The following is a 23,986-nucleotide window of genomic DNA, read 5'->3' on the forward strand; positions in this document are numbered from 1 at the left end:
AATCCCTGAGTTCACCAGATGGCCAGTCAGGACACAGCCAGCAGGTAGAAGCCATGCCAGTTATTTCACTAGTGAAAATTTAAACTTAAAGGATTGTTTAAGAGATGACCGAAAAGGCAAAACAAGAACTCTGACGTGTCGCAAAGGTAGCAGCTGTAGGAAGAAGCTGCAGATACTCAGAAAGAAGTTAAAATGATTAAAACTTAGAAGCTTGGATAAGGCACTTCACAGAGCTGAGCCTTAGACCTCTGCTGGGGGGCACTGGTCTCTGAGTTGCAGGTGGAGCTCCTGGGCGGAGATCCAGACTAAAGAGAGACAACCAGGTGTCTGGGGAGGACCTGAAAAACAAGGTTTCCATGTAAAGGAAACTGCCAGTGCAAAGGCCCTGGGGTGGGAATGTGCCTGGACCAGCAATCCTCACTCTTGCATCTGAACCACCAAGAGGGCATGGGAAGCAGATTGCAGGGCCCCACGCCCCAGAGTTTCTGACTCAACAAGCAGGGGCTGATGCCTAAGAATTTGCATTTCAACAAATGTTCAGATGCTACTGAAGCTGCTGGTCTGGGGTCATATTTTGAGAACCACAGTCCTCAAAGTGTTCAAGGAATGTCAAAGAGGCAAGTGTGGCAGAGTGAATAGGGAGAGAGGAGTGAGAGCAGAGACCAGGAGACCACAGGGCCCAGATGCTACCAGACCTGGTGAGCCAACATGGTGATGTGGCCTGTACTCTGAGCAAGATGAGGGCTTCGAGCAAGTGCTGACATACAGTCTTCAAGGATTCTCTCTGGCTGCCACATGGAGAATAAATGGTATGAGGCAGGCACTGGAGCAGCAAGTCTGAGGATTTTTCCAGTAGCCCAAATGAGAGATGATGGTGGCTGCAGCCAGGTCAGTGGCCGTAGGAAGAGCAGACTGGCCAAATCCCAGACATATTCAGGAGGTGGAGCCCCCATTGCCCAATTGCAGGGATTTGAAAAGCAAATGGGGGGAAAAATGAATTGGAGGCAGGAACAGGAGATTTTTACCCGTATTGTGAGGAGCTAGACTCTGAAGAGTGAGAAATGGAGGATAAGTAGCTAGAGGATGGCAGAGGAAGGAAGATTGTGCTTTTGTTCTGCTTGTTTAAGATAAGAGACACTCAAACATTTGTAGAGGCTGTTCACGTGGAGCCAGAGAGTGAAAACCCTAGGGAGAGAGGGAACAGCAGGAACGAGGCTCAAGAGAAGCCAGGAGGATGTGGCAGCCTGAATGATGCCCCCAAAGACGTTCCCACCCAAATTCCCAGAATTTGTATGTCCCCTCATGTGGTAAAGGGACTTTGCTAGTGTGATTAAGTTAAGGACTTTGAGGTGGGGCATTGTCCTTTGGGACCCAGTGTGATCATAAGGGCCCTTCAAAGAGGACGAAGAGAAGATGCGTCCCAGGAGCAGGAGTCAGAGAATATTTGAAGATACTGTGCCATTGATCTTGAAGACGGGGGACAGGGCCATGAGCCAAGGAATGCAAGCAGCTTCTAGAAGCTGGGAAAGGCAAGGACATGGATTCTCCCCTGGAGTCTCCAAAAGAAACACAGCCCTACCAACACCTTGGTTTTTAGCCCATTAAGACCCATTTTGGATTCACAAACTGTAAGATAATACATTTGAGCTACTAAATTTTGTAGTGATTTGTTACAGCAGCCACAGGAAGTGAATGCAGGGGGTAGAGACAGAAGAGTGAGGGGACTAGTCATCAAGGAGCATTACCTCCAACAGGACATAATCTTCCAGACTAAAGATTTGTTTTCTAAGTTTCAGGATGAGAAATAGTAGGGCTCCATGACTGTTGAGTTAAGTTTTCTCAGCAAAGTATAAGTCAAGGCCACAGCTCAGTTAGGGCCTTTTATGGATGAGGACCTTGAAGCCCAGAGAGGTAACTTGCCTTAGATCACAGCCAAAGCAGAGGCTGGATTCAAACCTAGGCAGTCTGCCCCTAGAGCCCACCCTCTTGACCACTTCATCACATAGCTTCTTTTGAGAAAGAAATGAGAACATTTGAAGGGATCAGCACTGGGCGGTGGTGAAGGCTAAGTTGGAGCCATTTCTGGGACTCCAAAGCCCAGTGAAGTACATGGCAGTGACCACCAGTGTGGAGTCTGTGGCTGGCAGAGTCTGTGGCTGTGGGCTCTTAGAAAGATCTGAAAGCATGGTATTGGACAGGCCATTCATGGGTGTGTCACAGGTATGTGGTGGGAGGCTGAGAACAGGTGTGGAGAGGAAGCTCTTAAGCAGATCCCAGCCTCCATACTGCCAGGGTGCATGATGGTGGGGGATATAGGGTGTCACTGTATGATTCCAACTACGAGAGGAGCAAGATGGAAAGCCATAGGCAGGAACTTTGAAGAAAAGTCAGGATCCTCAGACTCAGACTAGCTAGTTGGAACACACGGGTTCAGGGTCAGCAAGGGGAGCTCAGGCCAGGTAAGAGAGAACAGGTGTGGAACGAGACAGGCAGATGGCTCAGAACCGCAGCAATGGGCAGAACAGCCGCCCCCCAGAGCCAGGGATAGATACCAGATAGACAGTAAAGGCTGTGGGTCTTCTACACATCAGCAGAGGCAGTGCTCTGTGGACCTGAGTACTGAGCACTGGGCCCAGGGTCTTGCTACTCAAGGATGGTCCCTAGACCAGCAGCATCCTAGACTGGCTGGTGGTGTGTTTGAAATACAGACTCTCAAGCTCCACCCCAACTACTGAGTCAGTATCTGCATTTTTAAAAGATCCTCAGATGGTTTGTATTAAAGTTTAATACTGAAGCAACATCTGTTTATAGCAGTGGTTCTCAATGTGAAGTGCTTAAGCCAGCAGCATCTGGTATGTCACCTGGGACCATGTTAGAGATGCAGATTCTCAGGCCCCACCCCAGGCCCACTAAATCATAAGCCATGCCTGTGATTCTGATGCCCACTCAAGTCTGACAACCACTGGCTTCAGGCAGCAGGATCACATGGCAGCATGGCCTTGAGATTGCCACAAACTTGGACTGACTTGGTGCTGCTGTTCAGGTTCCTCTTCTATAAAACAGGATCATGAAGTAGGAATCTTGCCCTCTTTGTAGAGATTTTGTGCAGTTCAGTAACCATGTAGAGTGCTCAGTGGCTCCTCCAGCCCATGGAGGGTGCTCAGTACCTGTTAGCTGGGATGCCATCAACAGTGAATGTCTCAGAGGCCTTCTGATCAGGTGTGCTTTTCCTTCCTTTCTGCCTGAGACGTTTTTCTAGAAAACTGGAAGAGAAAAAATGTTTGCATCTTCTGGTACCTAGTGTGATGAGAAGCCCCTTTTGCTTCTCTGTGATTATATATATATTTTTGAAACAGACATGCCATATTTTAACCAGCCAGTAACAAAAGGGAGAACTTGTCTTCTTGGGGGATTCTAATGAAGATCGTTGTCACGCAGGCCTTTGCTAGTGAGGACTACCTTTGCCCACCCTCGTGTCCTTTATATAAAGTGGACATGGTCATCTCAGGCTTTGGTTTTGAAACACGGAGTCACTCCCCAGCCTCTCCTGAGACACAGGACAGAGGCCTCAGGTCCTTATCTGATAACTGTGTCCTCAAACAATATGTTCTTATGAATGTGCAGCAAACCAAAGCAGTAATGACAAATACCATGAGAATAATTTTTATATAGGGCAGCAGTTACCTTTTCCACCCTCACTGAATACCCAAGTCAAATTGGGCCTACTCTATCTATGCATGTAATGTGTATTCTTTATGCTTTGTCCCAGCCTAACATTCACACAATTTGGAAAATATTCCCATTTATAATATCACAAAGATTCTGTGACCCCCCTCAAAAACAGTAAACAGCTAATGTTTATCACTAATTATTTATCCAGTGATGAATAGAGACCAGGCACTATGCTGAGCACCTACTCTAAATTATCCCATTTAAACCTCACACTAACCCTAAGAGGTAATCTCGATGTGATCCCCATGTTATAGAGGAGGAAACTGAGGCTCAGTGGGCTTAATCCCCTGCGCCCAAGCATCAACTGATAAGCTCAAGCCCAAGTCTGTTGGAAACTACTGCCCATGCTCCTGCTGCAACCCTTGGAGGAGGTCTTTAACTCAGCGCTCTGTAAAGACAGTAACAGGATCAACCAAGAATGACTGAATCTCTTCTATAAAGTAACTGAGGAGCTTCCTTAATGGCAAATATGTTATCACTTATCTTAAGAGCTGCAAGGTGGAATCTGATAGGAATCTCCAGATGTCCTCTACTGATGACACCTGTAGTCTTATTGAGGCCAGCTGGGTGGCTTATCCAGCCTAGCTGGGATCCAGCTGGCCTAGTGCTAAGCCCCATGCTGTCCATCCCAGGCCAAAAACTCTTCAAACTCTCTGAGTTTGAATTTGTTTAAAGTCACTTTAAGAACCACCTACATCTAGCAGATGCATCCCACTGAGGCCTGTCATGTATAGTAGGCACTGCACGGGCTGCTACCACCTGACTTGCTCCTTATTTATTGCCGGAGATAGTAACCCCTTCGTATCTCCATCATCAAGGAATCTTCTGTCTTTCTCTAACAGGAGGGACTGTGCTCATGCACAAGGGTTCTCCACAATCTCTGAGCAGCAGAAGGAGGCAGGGCAAGAAGACAAAATAAAAGTACCCTCTGCCCCCTTCACATCACATTGTCCAGCAACACTGCTGTCTTGGTATTTTCTGCGTTGTGTACTATGAAATGCCGCAGGTGCAGGTGTGTCTGTCCACTTTATACCTGGCAATCCAGTAGGCTACCCTTAAAATTGTACTCTTTTCATAGTATTGTTGGGTTCTGTCGGGAATTGCACCTATTTCCTGCCCTGGAAAGAGGTCACTGTGATTCATCATCTGGTCTCAATGAGATTTTATTTCATTTTCTCTAACTTGCTGTTCTTTCCATCCCCATGTTCTAAAGCTCATCAGTCACTCCTCCTTTCACTTGACCAGCTCATGAAGCCAGCTCCACCCCCACCCTCCATGCTGCTCCAAGCCCCCCTCATAGCCTTCAGCCCTGGTGTAGGCATCTTGGTCTAGACTGGCTGCCTCTGTGCCACACATCCTCACTGAATGCTAACTGTGGACAAAGGATATACTTGCAGGTTTTCGGTACTGAAAATTTCGGCTTTATTAATAGTCTTGAAGCTGGTTCCTTAACCACCTAGCAGTTGTGTGCTCAGAGAGAGGAGCGCCTCTAAGGATGACATATCACCTCCCGCATGCTGTCACATACCCCGTGGACTTCAGACAGTACTTCTCATAGGAATCTCTTGGTATCTTGTTAACATACAGGTGCTGATTCAGTCAGTCTGAGCTGTCCTGGGCTCCTGCATTTCTGACAAGCCCTCAGGCGAGTGGACCACACTCTGAGCAGGAAAGCCTCAGCACACCACACTGTGAGGGCTGGCCTTGAGCCAACCAGACACCACGCTGGGGCCACACATAAACCGTATTTAGTTCTGGCTCTGCTCTGTGAGATAGAGCTATCTTCATTTTTTTTTTTTTTTTTTTTTTTTTTTTTTTTTTAGTTGAAGGTCACTTTTCTGGATGTTCCCTCAGTTTTGGTGACTGTATAAATTAGAACAGTCTGCATATTGGCAGGAAGCCACCACCATGGATGTAGTGATTCCCTTAGATGTGGCAAGGTGGCTGTTCTATTCAAGACATGTCCCAGGGGGACACTGTTACCAGTTAAATGGGGTTTGCCCCTGCAGTGAAAACACAAACCCAGAAGCCAGGATAACCTAGAGTCTGAAGGCAGAAATGCTCCAGGTATTCTGAAAGAGGAGTGGTTTCCCATGCTGCCTTCTCCTTGGCTGATAACTCTGTAGGAAATAATCCCTCAGCCTTGTTCGAGAAAGCACTGTTTGTGGAAAGCTGCCTGGCATTGTGTAAGTGGTGTGGGATTCCACTGATAAAGGCATGGGTATTTCCATTAAACCTAAACACACTCTTTGGCTCTTGAAAATTACCTAAAAACTTTGCTTCTTCTGAGTCGGTGCCTAAAAATTAGTGGGAAGCAAGAATTTGGGGTGGTCTGTTTTGTTTCTTGGAATTGATTTGATGTATTTGGTAGTAATGAAGAGAGTCTGGGATGAGTTAATGGGGAAATGCACATCTTTTTTTAAAAAATCCTGAAGATTTAGAACATTAATCCTATATCCCTGTGAAAAATTAAAGGCAGTATAGCCTTGGACAGAAAATAGAGATAATCATAGGTCTGGGAAAACCTCAGGTATCTCAGAATACCCAAGGCCAGACCATGCATACATTTGACAACCTGAAGGAAGGAAGGAATATATTTAAGCTGACTACCACCAAATGCATTAAAATGTATTATCTAGTAGCTTGTTGATCTCCATACCCACCCAGGAGCATATAAGGGGGACAAGGCCACCCAAACTCCAGGACAGAAGATTGAAGTTAACAACTTGTTATAGAATAGGGTCACTCCAAGCTGTGGAGCTTCTTAAATGATAGGGTCCTAGGAGTTCATTTTTTAAAACTCTCTGGAGGGCAAAGTTTTCCACAGTGAACAGCAGTCTAGAACTTCAGCTTATGTTCCGTTTAAGCATTTTTTAGGACATTATTAAAAGCTCCTTCTAAAAGGGATGTTTAACATGAGAAGGATGTTACATGCACAATTTATGTAACAAGTACTAATTTAAGATAAAATTAAAGGGTCATCTTTTCAATGCCATTTTTCAAGGAGAAAAAAAAGGATGATTTATGGAGGCAAAAGAGGAAATGGAATTAAGAGGGTGGTTATGATCCTATGTTCTGAAAAGCAAAACAATGTTGTCTACATGAGAACTAATAACATTACTGCCCATAAGGAGGAAATGGCTTGATGGGAAAATGGTTTTGCACAGAGTCAGTTCTCTCTTTCTACCAGGTTAATTTGGGCTTGCAGAGTATTAAAGGCATCTCCAGGGCACACGCTCATCTAACACAACTCCACAGGGACCATCCTGAAGGCCCAGCTATGGACAGGACAGGTAATAGCTTTGTGTGGTTGCAGGGAGTATTTACTACTTTTAATTTTTTTCCCCTTATTTTTATTATTACTGAAAAGAGCACTACTGAGATTCACATGGATCCAATCTTGGCTGTCCCTTTCTAGCCGTGTCAGCTTGGACACGTGACTTAACCCCTGTGAGCCTCTGTTTCCTCTTCTATAAAATCAGAGCAAAAATGCCTGTTTTGCCCCACTTTGAGATTTGCTGGGAAGATTAAACAAAGTATTATAGTGTGTTAAAGAACTTTGTAGTGAAAACACATACAAATGCCAAGCATTGATATTACTCTTAACGTCTCATGTCATGGGGATGAGGGATTATGTATGTTTTCTCTGCAGATGAAGCTTATCTTCTTTAGGGAACCATTTTGGGGAGGAAATCACAGCCAAAAAATGATATACTCTCCCCTGTCTTCTTCAAGGGAAGACTCTTCTTGATGACCTGGGCTGCCATTACAATATCTATAGAATTATAGAAAACCAGGACAGGAAGTGCCAGTGGTAACCAGTCTTGTAGTAAAACACCACAGACTGGGGCGGGGAAGGGGGGAGGTGGGAGGAGGGCAGGGGAAGGAGCTTAAACAACAGAAATTTGTTTTCCCACAGTTCTAGAGACTGCAAGTCCAGGACAGGGTGCCACAGGGTTGCTTTCTGTTGAGGCTCCACTCCTTGGCTTGCAGGTGGATGTCTTCCCCCTGTGTCCTCACATGGCCTCTAAACATGAGCATCCCTTGTATTTCTTTCTCTTATAAGGACAACAGTCCCACTGCTCCACCCTAATGGTCTTATTTGGACTTAACCACCCCTTCAATGCCCTATCTCCAAAAACAGTTACATCCTGAGATAGTAGGGGGTTAGGATTTCAACATATGATTTGGGGGTCAGGGACACAATTCACCCCAGAACCTCATTTTACAGCCCTCCTCATTTTATCGATGAGAATGTTGAGGCCCAGGGAGGTTGAGTGAGATGCTAAAACTCCCACAGCTGGTGTCAGCAGGGGCCAGAGCAGAGCCCCATCTGGAGACTAGTGCTCCTCCAACCGTGTTGCCTCCCTCGGGGGATGCTTGCCTCCCCTGTCCCCTCTCCTTCCCAGGTGTCACCTGGACTTGCACTTCTCCCTGCTGCCCCAGGCCCTCGCCATATTCTGATCTTCTATTGGGTAGGAACTCTGCTGTTCAGGATCCGGGGTACGGGAAGAATTATCCAGTATCAGTCCTGGGTGAAAGTGTCACCAGTAAGGAGTGGGCTTTAGTGCAGCACATCAGCACATCAGCACATCATGACATGTGTTTGGGAATCTTGAGGTCTCTTATATAGAGTCATCCAGTTTGGGTCTGTGTTGCCAGAGTGTTACCCAGGTAAGTAAAATGTTCATGAGCTTTCTTTTCTTTTCTTTTTTTTTTTTTTTAAGATTTTATTTCTGTGTTCATGAGAGACACACAGAGAGAGGCAGAGGGAGAAGCAGGCTCCCTGAGGGGAGCCCGATGCAGAACTCGATCCCAGGACCCCAGGACCACAACCTGAGCCAAAGGCAGACACCACTGAGCCACCCAGGTGCCCCTCATTGCTACTCTTGTCTGCATCCTTGCCTCCTACAGTCTGTTTTCCATGCAGCCACCAGAGGGATCTTATAAAAGCTTACTTAGCTCTTGTTACCCCGTGTTTGAGACTGTCTGGGCTTCCCACTGTGCCAGAGTAGAGCCCTAACTCCTCCCCAGAGACCAGAGGCTCTCCATGACCTCACCCTGCCTGTCTCTTGAACTTCGCCTCCCTCCATTCTCCCCATCATGGACACTCGAGCTCTGTGGCATCTTTCTCTTCCTTATGTACTTCGAAATGTTCCAGACTCAGGACCTTTTCACTTTCCATTCCTTCCACAGGAGACTCCCTCCCTCCAGTCTCTGCACACACACTGCCTCTTTCTCATCATTCACAACTAACTGGATGCTATCTTCCCAGATGGACCTCCCTTGTGCATCCCAGCTCAGCCTCACCTTCCCTTTCCCTGATCCTTTGCTAGCATTGCCGTTCTTTTACTTCTCTGCAGTTATTGAAAGCTTTAGCTCTCTAAAATTTTGCTATTTAAAATTTTGCTATTAAGAAGTTCTCATTTGCTTATTTCCATGACAGTGTGTCTTGTTCACACTGTGTCAAGGACTGGGGGTGGCACATGGCAGGTGCTCAGTAAGTTCAGTTACTGTCTATTGACCATCAGCCCACATATAGATAGGACCCTGTCCCACTGGTAGGGACATAGGTCAAGAGATGCACTGCAATTCAAAACAGTGAGAGCTCAAAGGGTCCAATGCCAGGGGCTTGCCTTACCTCGGAGATACTGCAACCCTGGTGCACAGTGGCAGCCCCTACCAGAGGGCTAGAGGGCAGGGAGAGGCATCGGCCAGGGCTCCAGCACCTGCTCTCTTGGGCCTAGCCCACTCACATGGTGGCCTTGGCTCAGGTAGTTGCCCTTTCTCAGCACCCACCTGCTCCAGTCAAATGGAGGTCAGGCTCCTAACAGGCACCTGGCAGGGTCTCTGTGTTATAGTGGGTAACAGGACCCATCTAGGTGGGGCAAGATGTGCCAGGTGCTTGGCACCTGGGAGGCACTCCATAACTGCAAGCTGTGATTTTTATAGCGCAAGTGCCCACTCTGTCCCCAGGCCCTGGAGATGCTGCCCGGACCTGCAAAGATGACAGGAGACCCAGGACTCTCCCCCTGATTCCTGTCTCATTTCTGCTCAGTACCTGAACTTTTCATGTTCCATTTCCTTCCTCCTTTTATCTCTCCTTGACATTTTCATCAAAAGGAAAGTCTTAAAGAGAAACTGAAGATAGGGCTGTGAAGGACAGTGTGGCCAGAACCCAGGCAGCATGTTTGCCAACGACCCAGTTTGCCTCCCTAATGTTGCTGTGATCTGACAAGTGTAGACAAAGGATTTCTCCACCAGAGGGCATTTTTTCAGGCATTACAGCCCCCTCTAGTGGGCACTGGTTTGTCACTGCCATCAAAAACAAGACAAAAACAAAACTTCACGGCATAAAGATGCTCATAATTTTTAACCCTATGTAATTCCACCCCTGAGGATTTATCCTAATGAAAAAGCAAAATAATATATGAGTAATATGGACCAAATTTCCAGCACTGCGGGTGTATAAATTCTGGTATATCAACATGAGCATCCAAGGTAGCCGTTAAAACGTTATCATCAAGACATGGAAAATTCCTAATAGAATATTAAGAATTCACACCGCTGCAACAGCTATGAAGGGATTGTGCAATTGAGAATTTCATCTTTTTTGTGTAGTGAGCTTATGGGTAATTTTTAATATTTTTCCTTGAAGGTTATTGTCTGTTTAACTACCCACCCCCCTACCTCCCAAAGAAACAACTTAATCCTCTATGTAACTGTGGGATCTCCCTCCATCTGTATGTAAGGATGGTGGCTACATTAGTTTTCTAGGGCTGCAGTTACCAAGCACTGAGGACGGTGGGGTGAGTGAGGGTGGGGTGGGGGGTGGCTCAAATAACAGAAATCCATTTTCTCACAGTTCTGGAGGCTGGAAGGTATTAGCAGAGTTGGTTTCTTCTGAGGCCCCTCTCCTCTGGACTTTTACACGTGGGCACCTTCTCCCTGTCACATCATCTGAAGTGCTAAAGCACTCCCTATGATGCAAAAGGCAATATAATATTATTATTTTGTCATGAGCTACAGAGCTAGTGCTGTAATTACCCATCTTTGCTACCTCTTTGGCAAACCAATACAAAGTTGTAACTATCCAAAAGACATTTGAGGGCAATTGTTTAAGGAAAATTGATCTTACTCACTGAATTCTCCCCCTCTCCATTGATTTGTGAACTGTGGTTAAAACGGTACCTGTTTTACAAAGGGTGCCATGGTAGTTTTACTCTGCCAGTGTCCCAAGGATCACTACATCTTCATAAGCTGTCACACTCATAAGCTAATAGATTATTATCCTTGTATTATGTATATCTGAGGATGTGCTAAATGCAGCTTTAATAATATTATATAGTATTATAGTGTATATGTACACACACACCACTATATATGTTCTTAGATACGTACACACATACGTTCAGTTATTCAAAACTGCACAACAGATTCTGATCCTGCTTTTGCTTTTTGAATTTGTGCTTATGCATTACAAATGTTATATATTCTTGTTTGATTTTCTTTCAGTCAAAATCTTGTTATTTTTGAAATTATTTTCTCAGCTTCCTGGGTTCTAAGGATTTATTACTATGGTGTTTGCCTCTTATTATAAAGTACCAAATGCTTTCACGCGAATAGAAATAAAGAATGAATGAAAGTAAGACTGCAGATGTATAAGGCTACTGTATTAGCCTGTGTTAATCTCTGTCTGCAAAATGCCCAAATAGATACATTTTTGAAGATTTACCAGGAGAAAAAGGATATTTACTTCTTACGGACTCTGTTATTGGAGTTGCGCTCTTTGGGGCCCCAGCTTCTCTTCCTATCTAATATCTTCTGCAGGCACAGGGCTTACGGTGTACAGGCATGCAAAGAATGTAAGTGTCACCTTGCTTGTACCTAATAGCAACTGGAAATTTGGGGATTGGAGCTGTATGTGAAAAACAATCATTACTGTGCCACTTTATAGACATCAAAACTGAGTCCTTCACAGCTCATGATTTATTTAAGATAATGGTGCAGTTTAGGGACAGCTCTGGGATGAAACCAGTTGTGTCTGAGCCCCCCAGATAGATCACCAGGCCCACGAATCATCCTGCCACTAAAATAAATAAGGTGAAAAGAAACAAACAATCCAATCATGAAATGGGCAAAAGACATGAAGAGAAATCTCACAGAGGAAGACATGGACATGGCCAACATGCACATGAGAAAATGCTCTGCATCACTTGCCATCAGGGAAATACAAATCAAAACCACAATGAGATACTACCTCACACCAGTGAGAATGGGGAATATTAACAAGGCAGGAAACAACAAATGTTGGAGAGGATGCGGAGAAAAGGGAACCCTCTTGCACTGTTGGTGGGAATGTGAACTGGTGCAGCCACTCTGGAAAACTGTGTGGAGGTTCCTCAAAGAGTTAAAAATAGACCTGCCCTACGACCCAGCAATTGCACTGTTGGGGATTTACCCCAAAGATTCAGATGCAATGAAACGCCGGGACACCTGCACCCCAATGTTTCTATCAGCAATGGCCACAATAGCCAAACTGTGGAAGGAGCCTCGGTGTCCATCGAAAGATGAATGGATAAAGAAGATGTGGTTTATGTGTACAATGGAATATTACTCAGCCATTAGAAACGACAAACACCCACCATTTGCTTCAACGTGGATGGAACTGGAGGGTATTATGCTGAGTGAAATAAGTCAATCGGAGAAGGACAAACAGTGTATGTTCTCATTCATTTGGGGAATATGAATAATAGTGAAAGGGAATATAAAGGAAGGGAAAAGAAATGTTGGGAAATATCAGGAAGGGAGACAGAACATAAAGACTCCTAACTCGGGGAAACGAACTAGGGGTGGTGGAAGGGGAGGAGGGCGGGTGTTGGAGGGGGATGGGTGACGGGCACTGAGGTGGACACTTGACGGGATGAGCACTGGGTGTTTTTCTGTATGTTGGTAAATTGAACACCAATAAAAATTAATTTAAAAAAAATAAAATAAATAAGGTGAAAAGATAGCCTTGTTAATTCTGACCTGGATACCATAATCTTTTCAAACCCTCCTCCAATTATCCTCCTTAATTATAATAGTAACTGTTTAATGTACTTTTAAACTTTTAAAATATGCAAACAAATAATAGGTTTTTAAATTAAATGCATACTGTTACAGGTATTCATTGGGCAGTGAGTCCTGTAATTAAGCACACAACTTCCTGAGGGGCAAGAAATGGAAATACAGATACATTTTCATGACAAGCAGGATTACACCATCACACTGTTTCTGCATCGAGCCTTTTTTTGTTTACTGATATGTTACAGGTATCATTCCACGATGACACAAAAAAGTTTTCCTTATTTTTTACTGGCTACCTATACTGCAATGTATATAGGACTTGTCCTGTATGTATATTGGATTTATCATTTATTTAGCTAGCCGACACTACTTTTTCAAGGTAAATCATGCTGTAGTAGTCGCCCGAGATCCACTTTGTGTGCTTGTGAAATTGTTGGCTCAAAGACATGCATCATGTCATTTTTTTTGTCCATTGTAACTGAGTTGTTTCCATTCGTTTCTTTACCTTTTTACCTGTTTCATTCCATCTACGTGCTCTGTAGAGTCAACTTACTTCCTTGATTTTCTGGAACTAACGACACTGATAAGACTATATAATAAATAAAAATCTCCCCATACAAAATAGCATGTATCAAAACTTAAATACATGATTAGCATGCTTTATTATTTTCATTTGAGCTTTTTATACTCCATTTACCTCTAGGCAAGAGGCAGTAAGAATGGTTACACCCTGTCATATTCCACGTATATCCGTGTGTGTGTGTGCGTGTAAGACAGCGTAGTGTGGGCTTTGCATTTCTGTTTTATTTTACTAGCATATATCCTCATCATTGTTACACAGTTTTCAAATCAGAGTATGACCTTTCCTTCTAAAAAAAACACCTACATTTATCCTCTGAGGCATTTTGCCTGTAATGTTTTTTTTTAAGTTTCCTTTTTTTGTCAAAATTTTATTGAGATAGAATTCACATACCTTATAGTTCATCATTTAAAATTTCAATTCAGTGGTTTTTAGTATATCCAGAGCTGTGCAACTGTCACCACAATCAATTTAGAACATTTTCCTCACCCCCCCCTAAAAAAACCCATGCTCTTTTGCTGTTGCCCTAAATGCTCCCATCCTTCTCATGTCAATGTTGAAAGATATTCTTGCCTTCCAAAGCAGCTTATCTATCATAGTCCAGTGAATGGTCCATCGGATGCCACTTTCCTCATACCTTTCCTGTGTAATCAGACTGTTTGATCTTTATCAGCCTTATAGATGAAAATCTGTTTCTTACTTCAGTGTGCATGTTACTTAATCATGAATGGTGCTGAGCATCACGATTTTTTGGCCCTTTGTGTCACCTGTCTGTGCACAGCTTTATAGACCCACTTTAAAGAAAAGTAAATATATTGTCACTGCTTTGACCCCATCCACTGGTGCAGGATACATGGGGCAAAGACCACTATCAAGTTAGCCTGCCCAAATTTCAGAAACAAAAACATCCTCCGAAGAGGCCTCAAGCACCCAGTAACCCAGCTGGGGCTCATTACCTGCATATCCTCATCAGCTAGTGGTGCCCAAGTTGTTTCTGTAGGATGACTCCTGTCCTTCTTCCTGTGGGTAAAATCATTGCTCTTCTATTTTGCCTCAATTTTTAAAAAAGATTCATTCATGTATTTATTTTAGAGAGAGAGTGCACAAGGCGAAGGAGGGGCAGAGGGAGAGAAACTCAAGCAGACCCTGGGCTGAGCACAGAGCATGATGAGCATGATGAGCATGATGTGGGACTCAATCTCACAACCCTGAGATCATGACCTTGGCCGAAATCAAGAGCCGGTTGCTGAACCAACTGAGCCACCCAGGCCCCCTCTTTGCCTCGCTTTGTCTCAATCCATCAACCACTATTTTTTAAATGGACATTCCATGGTCTCTGTTCTGTGCTGTTAAAATCCAGTCACACCAGGGGGCACCTGGGTGGCTCAGCCACTTCTACCTTTGGCTCAGGTCATGATCACTGGGTGCTGGGATCGAGCCCCTGCATCAGGCTTCCTGCTGAGTGAGGAGTCTGCTTCTCCCTCTCCCTCTGCCCCTCCCCTCCACTTGTGCTCTTTCTCTCTCAAATAAATAAATAAAATCTTTTAAAAATTAAATGTAATCCAGTCACCCCAGGATAAACCTGTCTTTATAAATATACCTCTTACCTGGCTTATGGATCCTAATAGCTTTCCTCACCAGCTAAATCCCCTGGCAAAACCCCTAATAACTTTCCCTGGCTGCAGGGTCTTTGGGAAAAGCCAGAGCTATGCTAAAGCCAGTGAGCCAGAACTTCTGGGAGCAAGCGTTTCCCCACTGCTGCTACCAGGCCTAAGCCCCTTTGGCCATTAGGTACCATCAGGTCTTTTTTATAGGAACTGTGGCCTCCAGTGACCAGAGGTAAGAGAGGACTCAATCTTTCCCACCACAACCTCACTACCAGGCACCAGAAAGCTTCAGACTGAGTGCCAGCAAGCAAGCAAAAGCCATCTTCCTACCTATGGTGGTCAGCCCAGTCCACCCCCAGCAATCTGTCCCTTAGGTAAACCTCACCTAAAAGATTTACTCACAGCAGATGTGACAATATTTAAGGGTATACCTGGCACATCGGACACCCTAGATGGACCATTTGTAGCACTGCCTCCTCTGTACCAAGAAATCACTTCCCGTATAACCTTGAGATAATCAGTAATAAGCATTATTTTCCTGACTCACTATGTAAACAATTTAAAAAGAAATTTCATTTTTATTTATTAATATTCAAATGAGAGTGCAGTGCCGCTTCTGTGATATTTCTGCAAACACGCGTGACCTGAATCTAGTAACGAGAAATCACCAGACAAACCAGATTGAGAGACATTGTACAAAATAACTGGCCTTTCATCTTTAAAAGTGTCAATGTCCGAAAGTCAAGAATAGACCAAGGAGTGTCCAAGGCTGAGGGAGAGTAAGGAGACTATAGAGCTAAATGCAACTCGTGATTCAGAATGGGGCCCTTTTTCTAGAAAGGATATTACTGGAACAGTTGGTGAGATTTAAATGGGTCTGAGCATTGGGTGGCACTATTGGATCAGTGTTGATGTCCTGATTTTAGTATTGTGGTTATGTAGGAGAATGTCCTTGTTTGTAGGGAATATACACTAAGGAATTCAGGGTTAGTGGGACAACAGGTCAACGTCTTATTCTCAAATGGTTCAGGAGGAAAATGTCATTCATACAGTAATTTGTACTGTGCTTTCAAGTTTTACCTGTGATTTTTTTTTAAATACAAAAATTGCGTGTTAGGGGATCCCTGGGTGGCGCAGGGGTTTGGCGCCTGCCTTTGGTCCAGGGCGTGATCCTGGAGACCCAGGATCGAATCCCACGTCGGGCTCCCGGTGCATGGAGCCTGCTTCTCCCTCTGCCTATGTCTCTGCCTCTCTCTCTCTCTCTCTCTCTCTCTCTCTCTCTCTGTGACTATCATAAAAAAAAATTACGTGTTAAAACCTCAACAGTAATTGTAGCAATTGCCTAGAACTTAGGCCAACAAAAGACTTTTTGGAGGAGGATTATTTTTCACTAACATTTTTCAGAGTTGCTAGTACAAGGTAACAGTAAAAAGCGGAAGGCTTTCAAAGTTTGTTGCTTTTAAAAACAATAATAATAAATTCTCTAAGACGGTACATCCTCTTATTGCCCGCACCTGGAGAGGACAGCGCCCACCGTCCCACCAGGTGCACGCCCTGATTACCTGGGCAGATCCTGCAAACAGCTTCCCCAGACTGGGCATCAGAATCCTCCATCAGATAGTGGGGACACGGGAAAGTTAAAGCCCTGGAACAGGAAGGCCACCGGGGTCGCTATGAGGCTGCTGGGCTGGCCGGATTCTTACACACTCCTCACGCAGGGCGGTGTGCCTGTGTGGTATCCAGCCAGTCCACCACTCATTTTACCAGGGGAAAGATGTTCTTAAACATTCCGATGCTAATTACAGAACTTTTTTTTACAGCTGAATGTGACAAAGAAGCCCCCAAATTAGCTGCCTGTTTCAGGTGGGACTTCTGGTTACAGGGTGTTTCAGATGCCGTCTAACTTACCTTGGGTGTGTATTTCTGATCATGGCCAACCCCCTGCTAAGGAGTAGATCTCACTTAATCAGCACTTGTACCTGCTCACTCAAGTATAAAGCACATGACAACGTGTCCCCGGCTTGTAGCGCAGAGCGGAGGGTGCAGTGGCACCCAGTCTTTGTGGAATGGACATGGTGTGTGGGTGCCCCTTTCTGCATGTGTGCTGGGTATACGCAATCCCCTTGACCTAAACATAGTCCGTTGTCAAGGTGTTCTCCTTTTTAGGGCAGTTTGCCGTTGAGGCAGCGATCTTTAAAATGGAAGCATCACTCCCACCTGCAGCCCAAGGGAGGCATAAATGCTAAGCGGAGCAGCGGTGGGGGCAGCAGGCTGTGCCATGGCCCCCATCCCCTGCCAGCGCCACAGGAAACACCAGTGCTGTGAAGGTGGCACACCTGTGGCAAAGGGGGATTGAGTGGTCAGCCCTTCTGGTGGACAAGAATGGTTGTTAGTGAAGTTCCATCACCCCTGCACTTTCTCTGAGATAGTTCATCCGGCATTTCAGCCCAGAGGGAACAACCTTCAGTGTCCTTGCCCTCCCTCCCCCATGCCCATCCCCACCCCTTCCCATCCTGTCTCCAGCCTCCAGGTACGCCCAGGTCCCAAACCTTGACGGGCATAGGAGTCACTGTGGAACTTGCTTCTTCTTCTTCTTCTTCTTCTTCTTCTTCTTCTTCTTCTTCTTCTTCTTCTTTTTTAAGATTTCATTTATTTTAGAGAGAGAGCACATAGGAGCAGAGGGAGCAGTAGGGAGAGGGGAAGGGAGAAGCTGACTCCCTGCTGATCCTAGGATGCTGGGACCATGACCTGAGCCGAAGGCAGGCACTTAACTGACTGAGCCATCCGGGTGCCCATCACTGTGGACTTGTGAAAAGTACATCCTGAGTTCCTGCCCCAGGGCCTCTAACCCATTCAAGGTGTCCCTAAGATCATGCATGTTTAATAAATGCCCAATATTTTGATGGCTGTGGTCCGTGGACTCTGAGAAACCCTGTCCTGGTATAGGAACACAGGGCTTGCAGTCGGAAAGCCCATATTTGCCTTCACAACTTTCTCCGTGCACCGAAGGACCTTGGGCAAGTCACGGGCGCTCCCTGGGGCTCAGGTTCGACCTCGACACCCAGGGTCTGTTGTTAGGATCGAATGCTGTAGAAAGCAAAGCGCTTTGCAAACTGCGAAGCTCTGCAGAAGTAAGAGTAAGAGAATCTTGCCCTGGTTATCACATTAATCTCGGTGAACTACCGGTGGGGATTAAAGACACTCGGGTTCAAAGCTTTCAGGGCCTCATAACCAACTTTTACAGAGATGTTATTCTCCCCCTCCCCTCCAGCCTTCAATACGGCCAAGTGTGAGAAACTACAAAAGGAGAAGGAGGACGTGGAGAGGCGGTTTGAGGAGGAGGTGCGGAAGCTGGCCTGGCAGCAGCAGGCGGAGCTCCAGGACCTGGAGGAGAGGCTGCAGCTGCAGTTTGAGGCCGAGATGGTGCACCTGCAGGAGGAGCATCACGCCCAGCTGCTGCGGATCAGGTGTCAGCACCAGGAGCAGGTCAGTCTCCAGCTCTGGGTTCTGTGTCTGCTGTTGGGACACACAGGTGCAAGGTGGAGGGGAGCCGGCGCTGCTTTAGCAAGAAGCCCCGCTAGGTAGGTGAGCTTCTGTAAAGTTCACTCTCCGACCTCATTTCTTCCTGCTGTCCCCTCTCTTCGTCCCCCCCACCCCACCCCCCAGCCACCCTGGCTTCCCTCTCACTTCTTCCCAGGCACGCTGCCACCTGGGGACTTTTGCATTTGCTGTGCCCTCTGCCTGGAATGCTCTCCCTCTAGACATCCCATGGCTCCTTTTTTCCCTCTAATCCAGACTTTTCTCCAAAGTCAATTTCTCAGTGAAGCCTTTCTTTATCTAAAATTACAACCCCTCCCCCACCACATACACTCTTCCTGTCCCCTCCCTGCTCTAGTCACTTATCACTGTTGAACAAACTACAAATTCTACTCAGGTCCCCTGTTGATCATCTGCAAACCCCACAAGGGTAGTGATGCTAATAAGCAAACGCTCCTAGCACTTGTGATGCACCGGGGACTGCTCTTAACTCTCTACATATACTAACTCGTCTAATCTTCTCAACAGCCCTACGAGGTGAGTATCGTTAATGCCCCCATCTTACGAGTAAGAAAACCAAGACCCAGAGGTTAAATAACCTGCCAGGACTCACAGAGCTGGGCATGGAAAAACCAGGGTGGAACCCGGTCTGGCTCGAGTCTGTGCTGCCCGGCACGAAGTTAGAACGGTCTGCCAGGTCTGAGTGTCTGGTGCCTGACCGTGCCTGCTCTCGGCATGCATCTGCTGAAGGAGGAAGCAATTTCACTGGTTCACCTCCGCCCAGCAGCCTTAGTAGAGGGCAGTGCACTCTGGCATGACTGGAGACGTTCCCCGGCCCTGCTGCCCCCAAGCCGGCTGCCCCTCCTGTCCTGTGCACGGAGACAGCCGGCCAGCTGCACTGCCGCTGCCGTGAGAGCTAGCTTTGCTCCTGTCTCCGCTCCTCTTTGGAAGCCCCTAAGGCTCTGATGCCCTAATGCCCACCTTCTAACAGGTATGTTATCTGACGTTCTCCACTTGTGACAGCCCTAAAATAAACTGGCATTTGGGAAGAGCGCTCTTAAACTCTCAGGCGCGGGCCCAGTGGCCCTTCATTATCATGAGTTTTTGAGCTACTCTCCTCAGACTGCTTCCAGAGAAATGTCCTGGATGGCAGTCCCCAGAGGCTTGGGAACACCGGAGGCACAAGAGTCATTTCAGAGCAATAATAAGTACTATTGTTGTCGTTTACAATCTCCTATTTGACAGCACTTTATTCAGCTTCTTGGGGCAGCGTTCTCCTTTTCTAGAGTCCTGCGGAAACCAGACACACCTGCCTGCTTGAGGTACTTTAGACCTCGAGACCAGGAAACGGAATAGCTGGCAGCTAGAGTTACCTGCTGCTGCTAAGATTAGAAACTGAGCCCCAGCATCTCGGCTCCTAAGCTTGCAGAGCAGAGCTCCCATGAGTAGACACTTGTGCTTGCTGCAAGGGCATGCAGGGACTAGTTTGTTCTGTGCCTCTGTATCCCTGGGCCGTTCATTCCCAGTCTTTCACAGAATGTGTTTCCCCCCCATATTCACTAACAGATTTCTGGTCTGAAGTTCTGGGTTGGTTGAGATGCCAAGAAGCAGGGAGATGGTCACCAGCAAGAGAAGGTACTTTAAGGGAGCCCTCTGAGCAAAGGCTCATGTCAGGGTTCAGTGTATGGAAACCTGAGAGCTGAAGCCACAGCAGAGTGGAGCCCATCCACTAGTGGAGCACAACCTGGGGTCTCACTGAGCTTTGCTGGTGCAGGCACATGTGCTGGGAGATGTGCTCTCACCTGGACTCTGAGCAGGGGCACAGCCTTGTAGAAATTTTATACTGGGAGGGATTGGAAAGAAAGAAGGCCCTGACCTTTCCACTTGAGAGTGAGTTAAATAAACCACCCATGTATATTTAAGAAGTGCTCTGTCTTAGGAAGGCTCTGAGTTCTGTTCTTCTCAATCCTTCATAATAGCTAGTGATTCATTTATTCATTCATCTATGTGAAGAATATTTAGCGAATGCCACTGCACACAAGGCATTATGGCAGGCTGCTGGGAGAGATACCAATATATATAATGTGTGGACTTGCTTGTGTCCTTGCCTCAGGTAAGAGATCAGAGTAAATTCTGAGACAAGTACCCAAGAAACTGTAATACTGGGTGAGAAGTATAGAGAACATGTTTAGGAATTTAGATTACTTCCAGCTATAAGGAGAAGGGAAAGCTTTATGATGAAAATAGCTTCTGAAGACTTTATGTGTGGGTAAGCCTTACCTATGGAAACCCATTGGTTTGGGGAGGTGGTGATTCAAATCTATGAATTGTTTGGGTCCCCAATTCTGCTGCTATCCTGACCCTCCTCTTCTCCACCAGAGAGCATGCAGGCAGAGGGGAAGAAGATGAAATGCACATCAGTCCAGTATTCCAATTTCCAGACAGAATAAATGCCCATTGGTTTAGTGCAGGAGACGACTCAAATGCATGACCGCCAGGGAGATTTGGATGGTCTGTGGTGTCTGTTACTCATGCGGGGTAATCTCCACACTCAATGGGTCTTTATTTCCAGGGACAATTGCACTTGGCAATGCTAACTCCACAGATAGCAGCATTTCTGTGCTCCTGGAGCCTTAAAAATCAAGTTAACCAGTCTGGCTTATCTTCATGCCCCATGGCTGGCAATGGAGAGGTGGCAACAGTTTTGATGTGCAAGATTTGGGGGCAGGAAGGGGTGCTTTACTCAACTTGGGAACTCCTTGCTAAGGCAGGCTGACCTGTGAGTTCACCGCAGGATCTCCCGGAGGACAAATCTAGCCATACGCTCATGTGGAGGGGAAAACACCTCTCTCTGCCTACACATGGGAATCACTTGGGAGAACTGACAAAGCACCCCTCCTAGTCTTTACCCCCACATGAATTAAATCAGAATTGCTGATTGGGGGCCTGGCACCAGTGGTCTGTACTGGTTCCCCAGGACCCAGTACTGCAGGTGTCGTGGATGGCCAGGGCCCTGTCCTGCAGTCTGTGGTTAGGGGCATAAGCCAGGGGGCATGGTCTTGCCCCTTGGCTTTCTCTCAGTGACCTCCAAGATACGGTAGGACTTTTATTTGAGAAATATGACTAAAAAGGTGTTTCGTTAAAATCAGCTCTCATTCTATGGCTAGCTGCACATTCCCAGAAGCCAGATTCCCAGAGATTCCCTTTCTTGAAGCACACAAGACAGATTTGCACTGTAAACACACATGCTTTTCCCTGTTAGCCCCAAGCCTGGTCCCTTCTCTGTCCAGCTTGCAGCCCTCCCTTCTGGGCTGCCGTGGCTGTTCCCCAAGGAAAGCTAGCCACACAGCCTCATATTCAATGGTCAGACTTGTGACCTTTGACCCAGGTGCTCCAAGATGCTTTGGCAGTTGGTCTTACTCCCTGACCTGGCCCTGAAGTCACTGGTTCCTAGGTGCTTTGTGGATTCCCCTCAATAAAGTCTGAACGGAGCCCTTCTCGAGCAGCCGTGTTGGTCCTTTGGAATTTCCACCAGCTTTGTCTCATATCCAGGACATACTTTCTACCCTTTCCTGAAGACATCATCCTTTTAGACCAGCTGGCAGTCTCAAAATCCCCACGCTTAATCAGAATGTACAGAGGCCACTTTGTCCATCATCTTGCATTAGGCCTCTTTGGTCCCACGTGGCAGGCATTCAGCCGCCAGCAGCAGAAACTCCACTCTCGCTAATCAAATAGAATGAGGTCCCCAGGAGCCCGCAGTCTTCCAGCACCAGAGCCCCCACACGCTGGGGGGAGGCGCTACAGGGAAGATGGGGCTTTCTGTGAACAGCTGCCACGTGCTGGGCTGTAGAGGGGACAGAGGCACACCCCGGGGACTCAATGAAGTTGGACTGGGGACTCTGGCACGGCTCGCTGCCTGCTCTGAATCATCGCCCAGGGTATTGTACCAGGGAGGGAAGGGAAGGGGGGGGGGGGTCTCCTCCTTATCTAGAAAGGAACATTAAGAGAGCCCTGGAGAGAGTAAACATGGGCGGGCTCCCTCTGTCTTATCAGATCTGAATACAGTGTCTGGAGTGGTGGTAAATGGGAGTTTAATTTGGTTTGGGTTTAATGAGTGAAACCGAGACAATACAAAGCTCAGGCTTTTTCGTTCTAAAGGTAAGCTTTCTCTAAGTGAATTGCCAAAGCCTCAGACAACTGCATTTTGCAAGTGGCTAAATGAGGGAGGCCCCACTACTGTATTTCTTACCCATCGGAGAGTGGTTTTTCCAAGGCTTTGCTCTGCTGTAATTCAGCACAGCTGTACAGCAAGCAGCCATGGGAGTGGAGCCTGCCACAGGGAATAGCTGCCTCTGCTTGACCAGGACTAGTCTATGAGTTGATAGACTCCTCTGTGGCACAGCCCACAGCTCCCTCTGCCTGGAGGAGGGACAAGAGTGGGCCAACAGTGATTTAAGGGGGCCCTACCCAGGCTTCTCAAAGGAAAAGAAGGATGCTTCACCCCGCATAAGTCTGCTGTGGCCTAATATAGTTTAGTGCCTTTTGCCTCTGTTTGCGTGATCTGTGCATAAAATGACCTTGTGTTTTTCCTAGCTCAACTTATCTGAATCCCCTCACATGCCTTCTGAAGGCAGAGAGCCCTTACTGGCTGCTTCAGAGTGTGAGCCCATGCTCCAGAAGGAAGCCAGAAGCCATGGAAAGTGTTGCGGGGATTAATATCATGACAAGAAAGAGGATGCCAAGAGTGGACAGACCCAACAATGTATTCTTTAAAAACCACAAAAGCGTATAGAAATTACTGAAATTACTGAAGAGTAAGGATTATTGTACCCAAATTTAGATTCATTGGCTCTTACTGCTTTCCTTCAAAACATACTGGGCATTCCACTCTTGGCATATGGCCTTTCAGAGTGAGGGACTTCGTATTTCATTCATAAAAGCACCTCTGAGAGGCTGTAACAGATAAATCGTGCCTGTACATCGCCCTTAACATATTGGAGGCAGCATTTTATCACTACCAAGTCAAAGACCCACCTTCCATCAAACCAGAAGGGCATATATTTAGCCACAAACATAATGTAGCATTGCCAACCACCTCCAGGAACATGCAGGACTCTTCTGGAACCTAGCCCTTCCATTCATCTGTCTTTCCTGAAACCACTCATGGCAATTTATGTCAGAGCCCAATAAATTAGAATCATACCGAGGATTGATGAAAGATTTTTCTTTATTAAACTGAACTGGGTAACATAACTCCAAATAATGTGTGGGTACTTGTTTCTACACCGTGCTATGGGCTCAAATGACATCAGTAATAAAGCAGAAAGAAAATATATTTCCATTTTTTTAAAGTCAGTGATTTATTTTTCCAAGAGACTAACAGGCTCTGGACGAAGATGCCATAAAAACCTCATATGAACAGGAATTGGACAATTAAATACTGTGGTAATCAGCCTTT

General features: G+C 46.2%; 1 protein-coding gene across 18 annotated transcripts in view; it reads left to right on the forward strand.

Moving 5' to 3' along the window:
- The window catches only part of MTUS2 (microtubule associated scaffold protein 2), a 575,555-nt gene that overhangs the window by 534,321 nt on the left and 17,248 nt on the right, over positions 1-23,986 (forward strand). For all 18 annotated transcript variants that reach the window (XM_025996724.2, XM_072719894.1, XM_072719901.1 and 15 more), the window contains one exon: positions 18,260-18,474. In XM_025996724.2, the coding sequence (XP_025852509.2) occupies positions 18,260-18,474 (215 nt within the window). The remainder of the gene's footprint in view (positions 1-18,259; positions 18,475-23,986) is intronic.

Source organism: Vulpes vulpes, chromosome 9 (assembly GCF_048418805.1).
Source record: "Vulpes vulpes isolate BD-2025 chromosome 9, VulVul3, whole genome shotgun sequence".
Lineage (NCBI taxonomy): Eukaryota > Metazoa > Chordata > Mammalia > Carnivora > Canidae > Vulpes > Vulpes vulpes.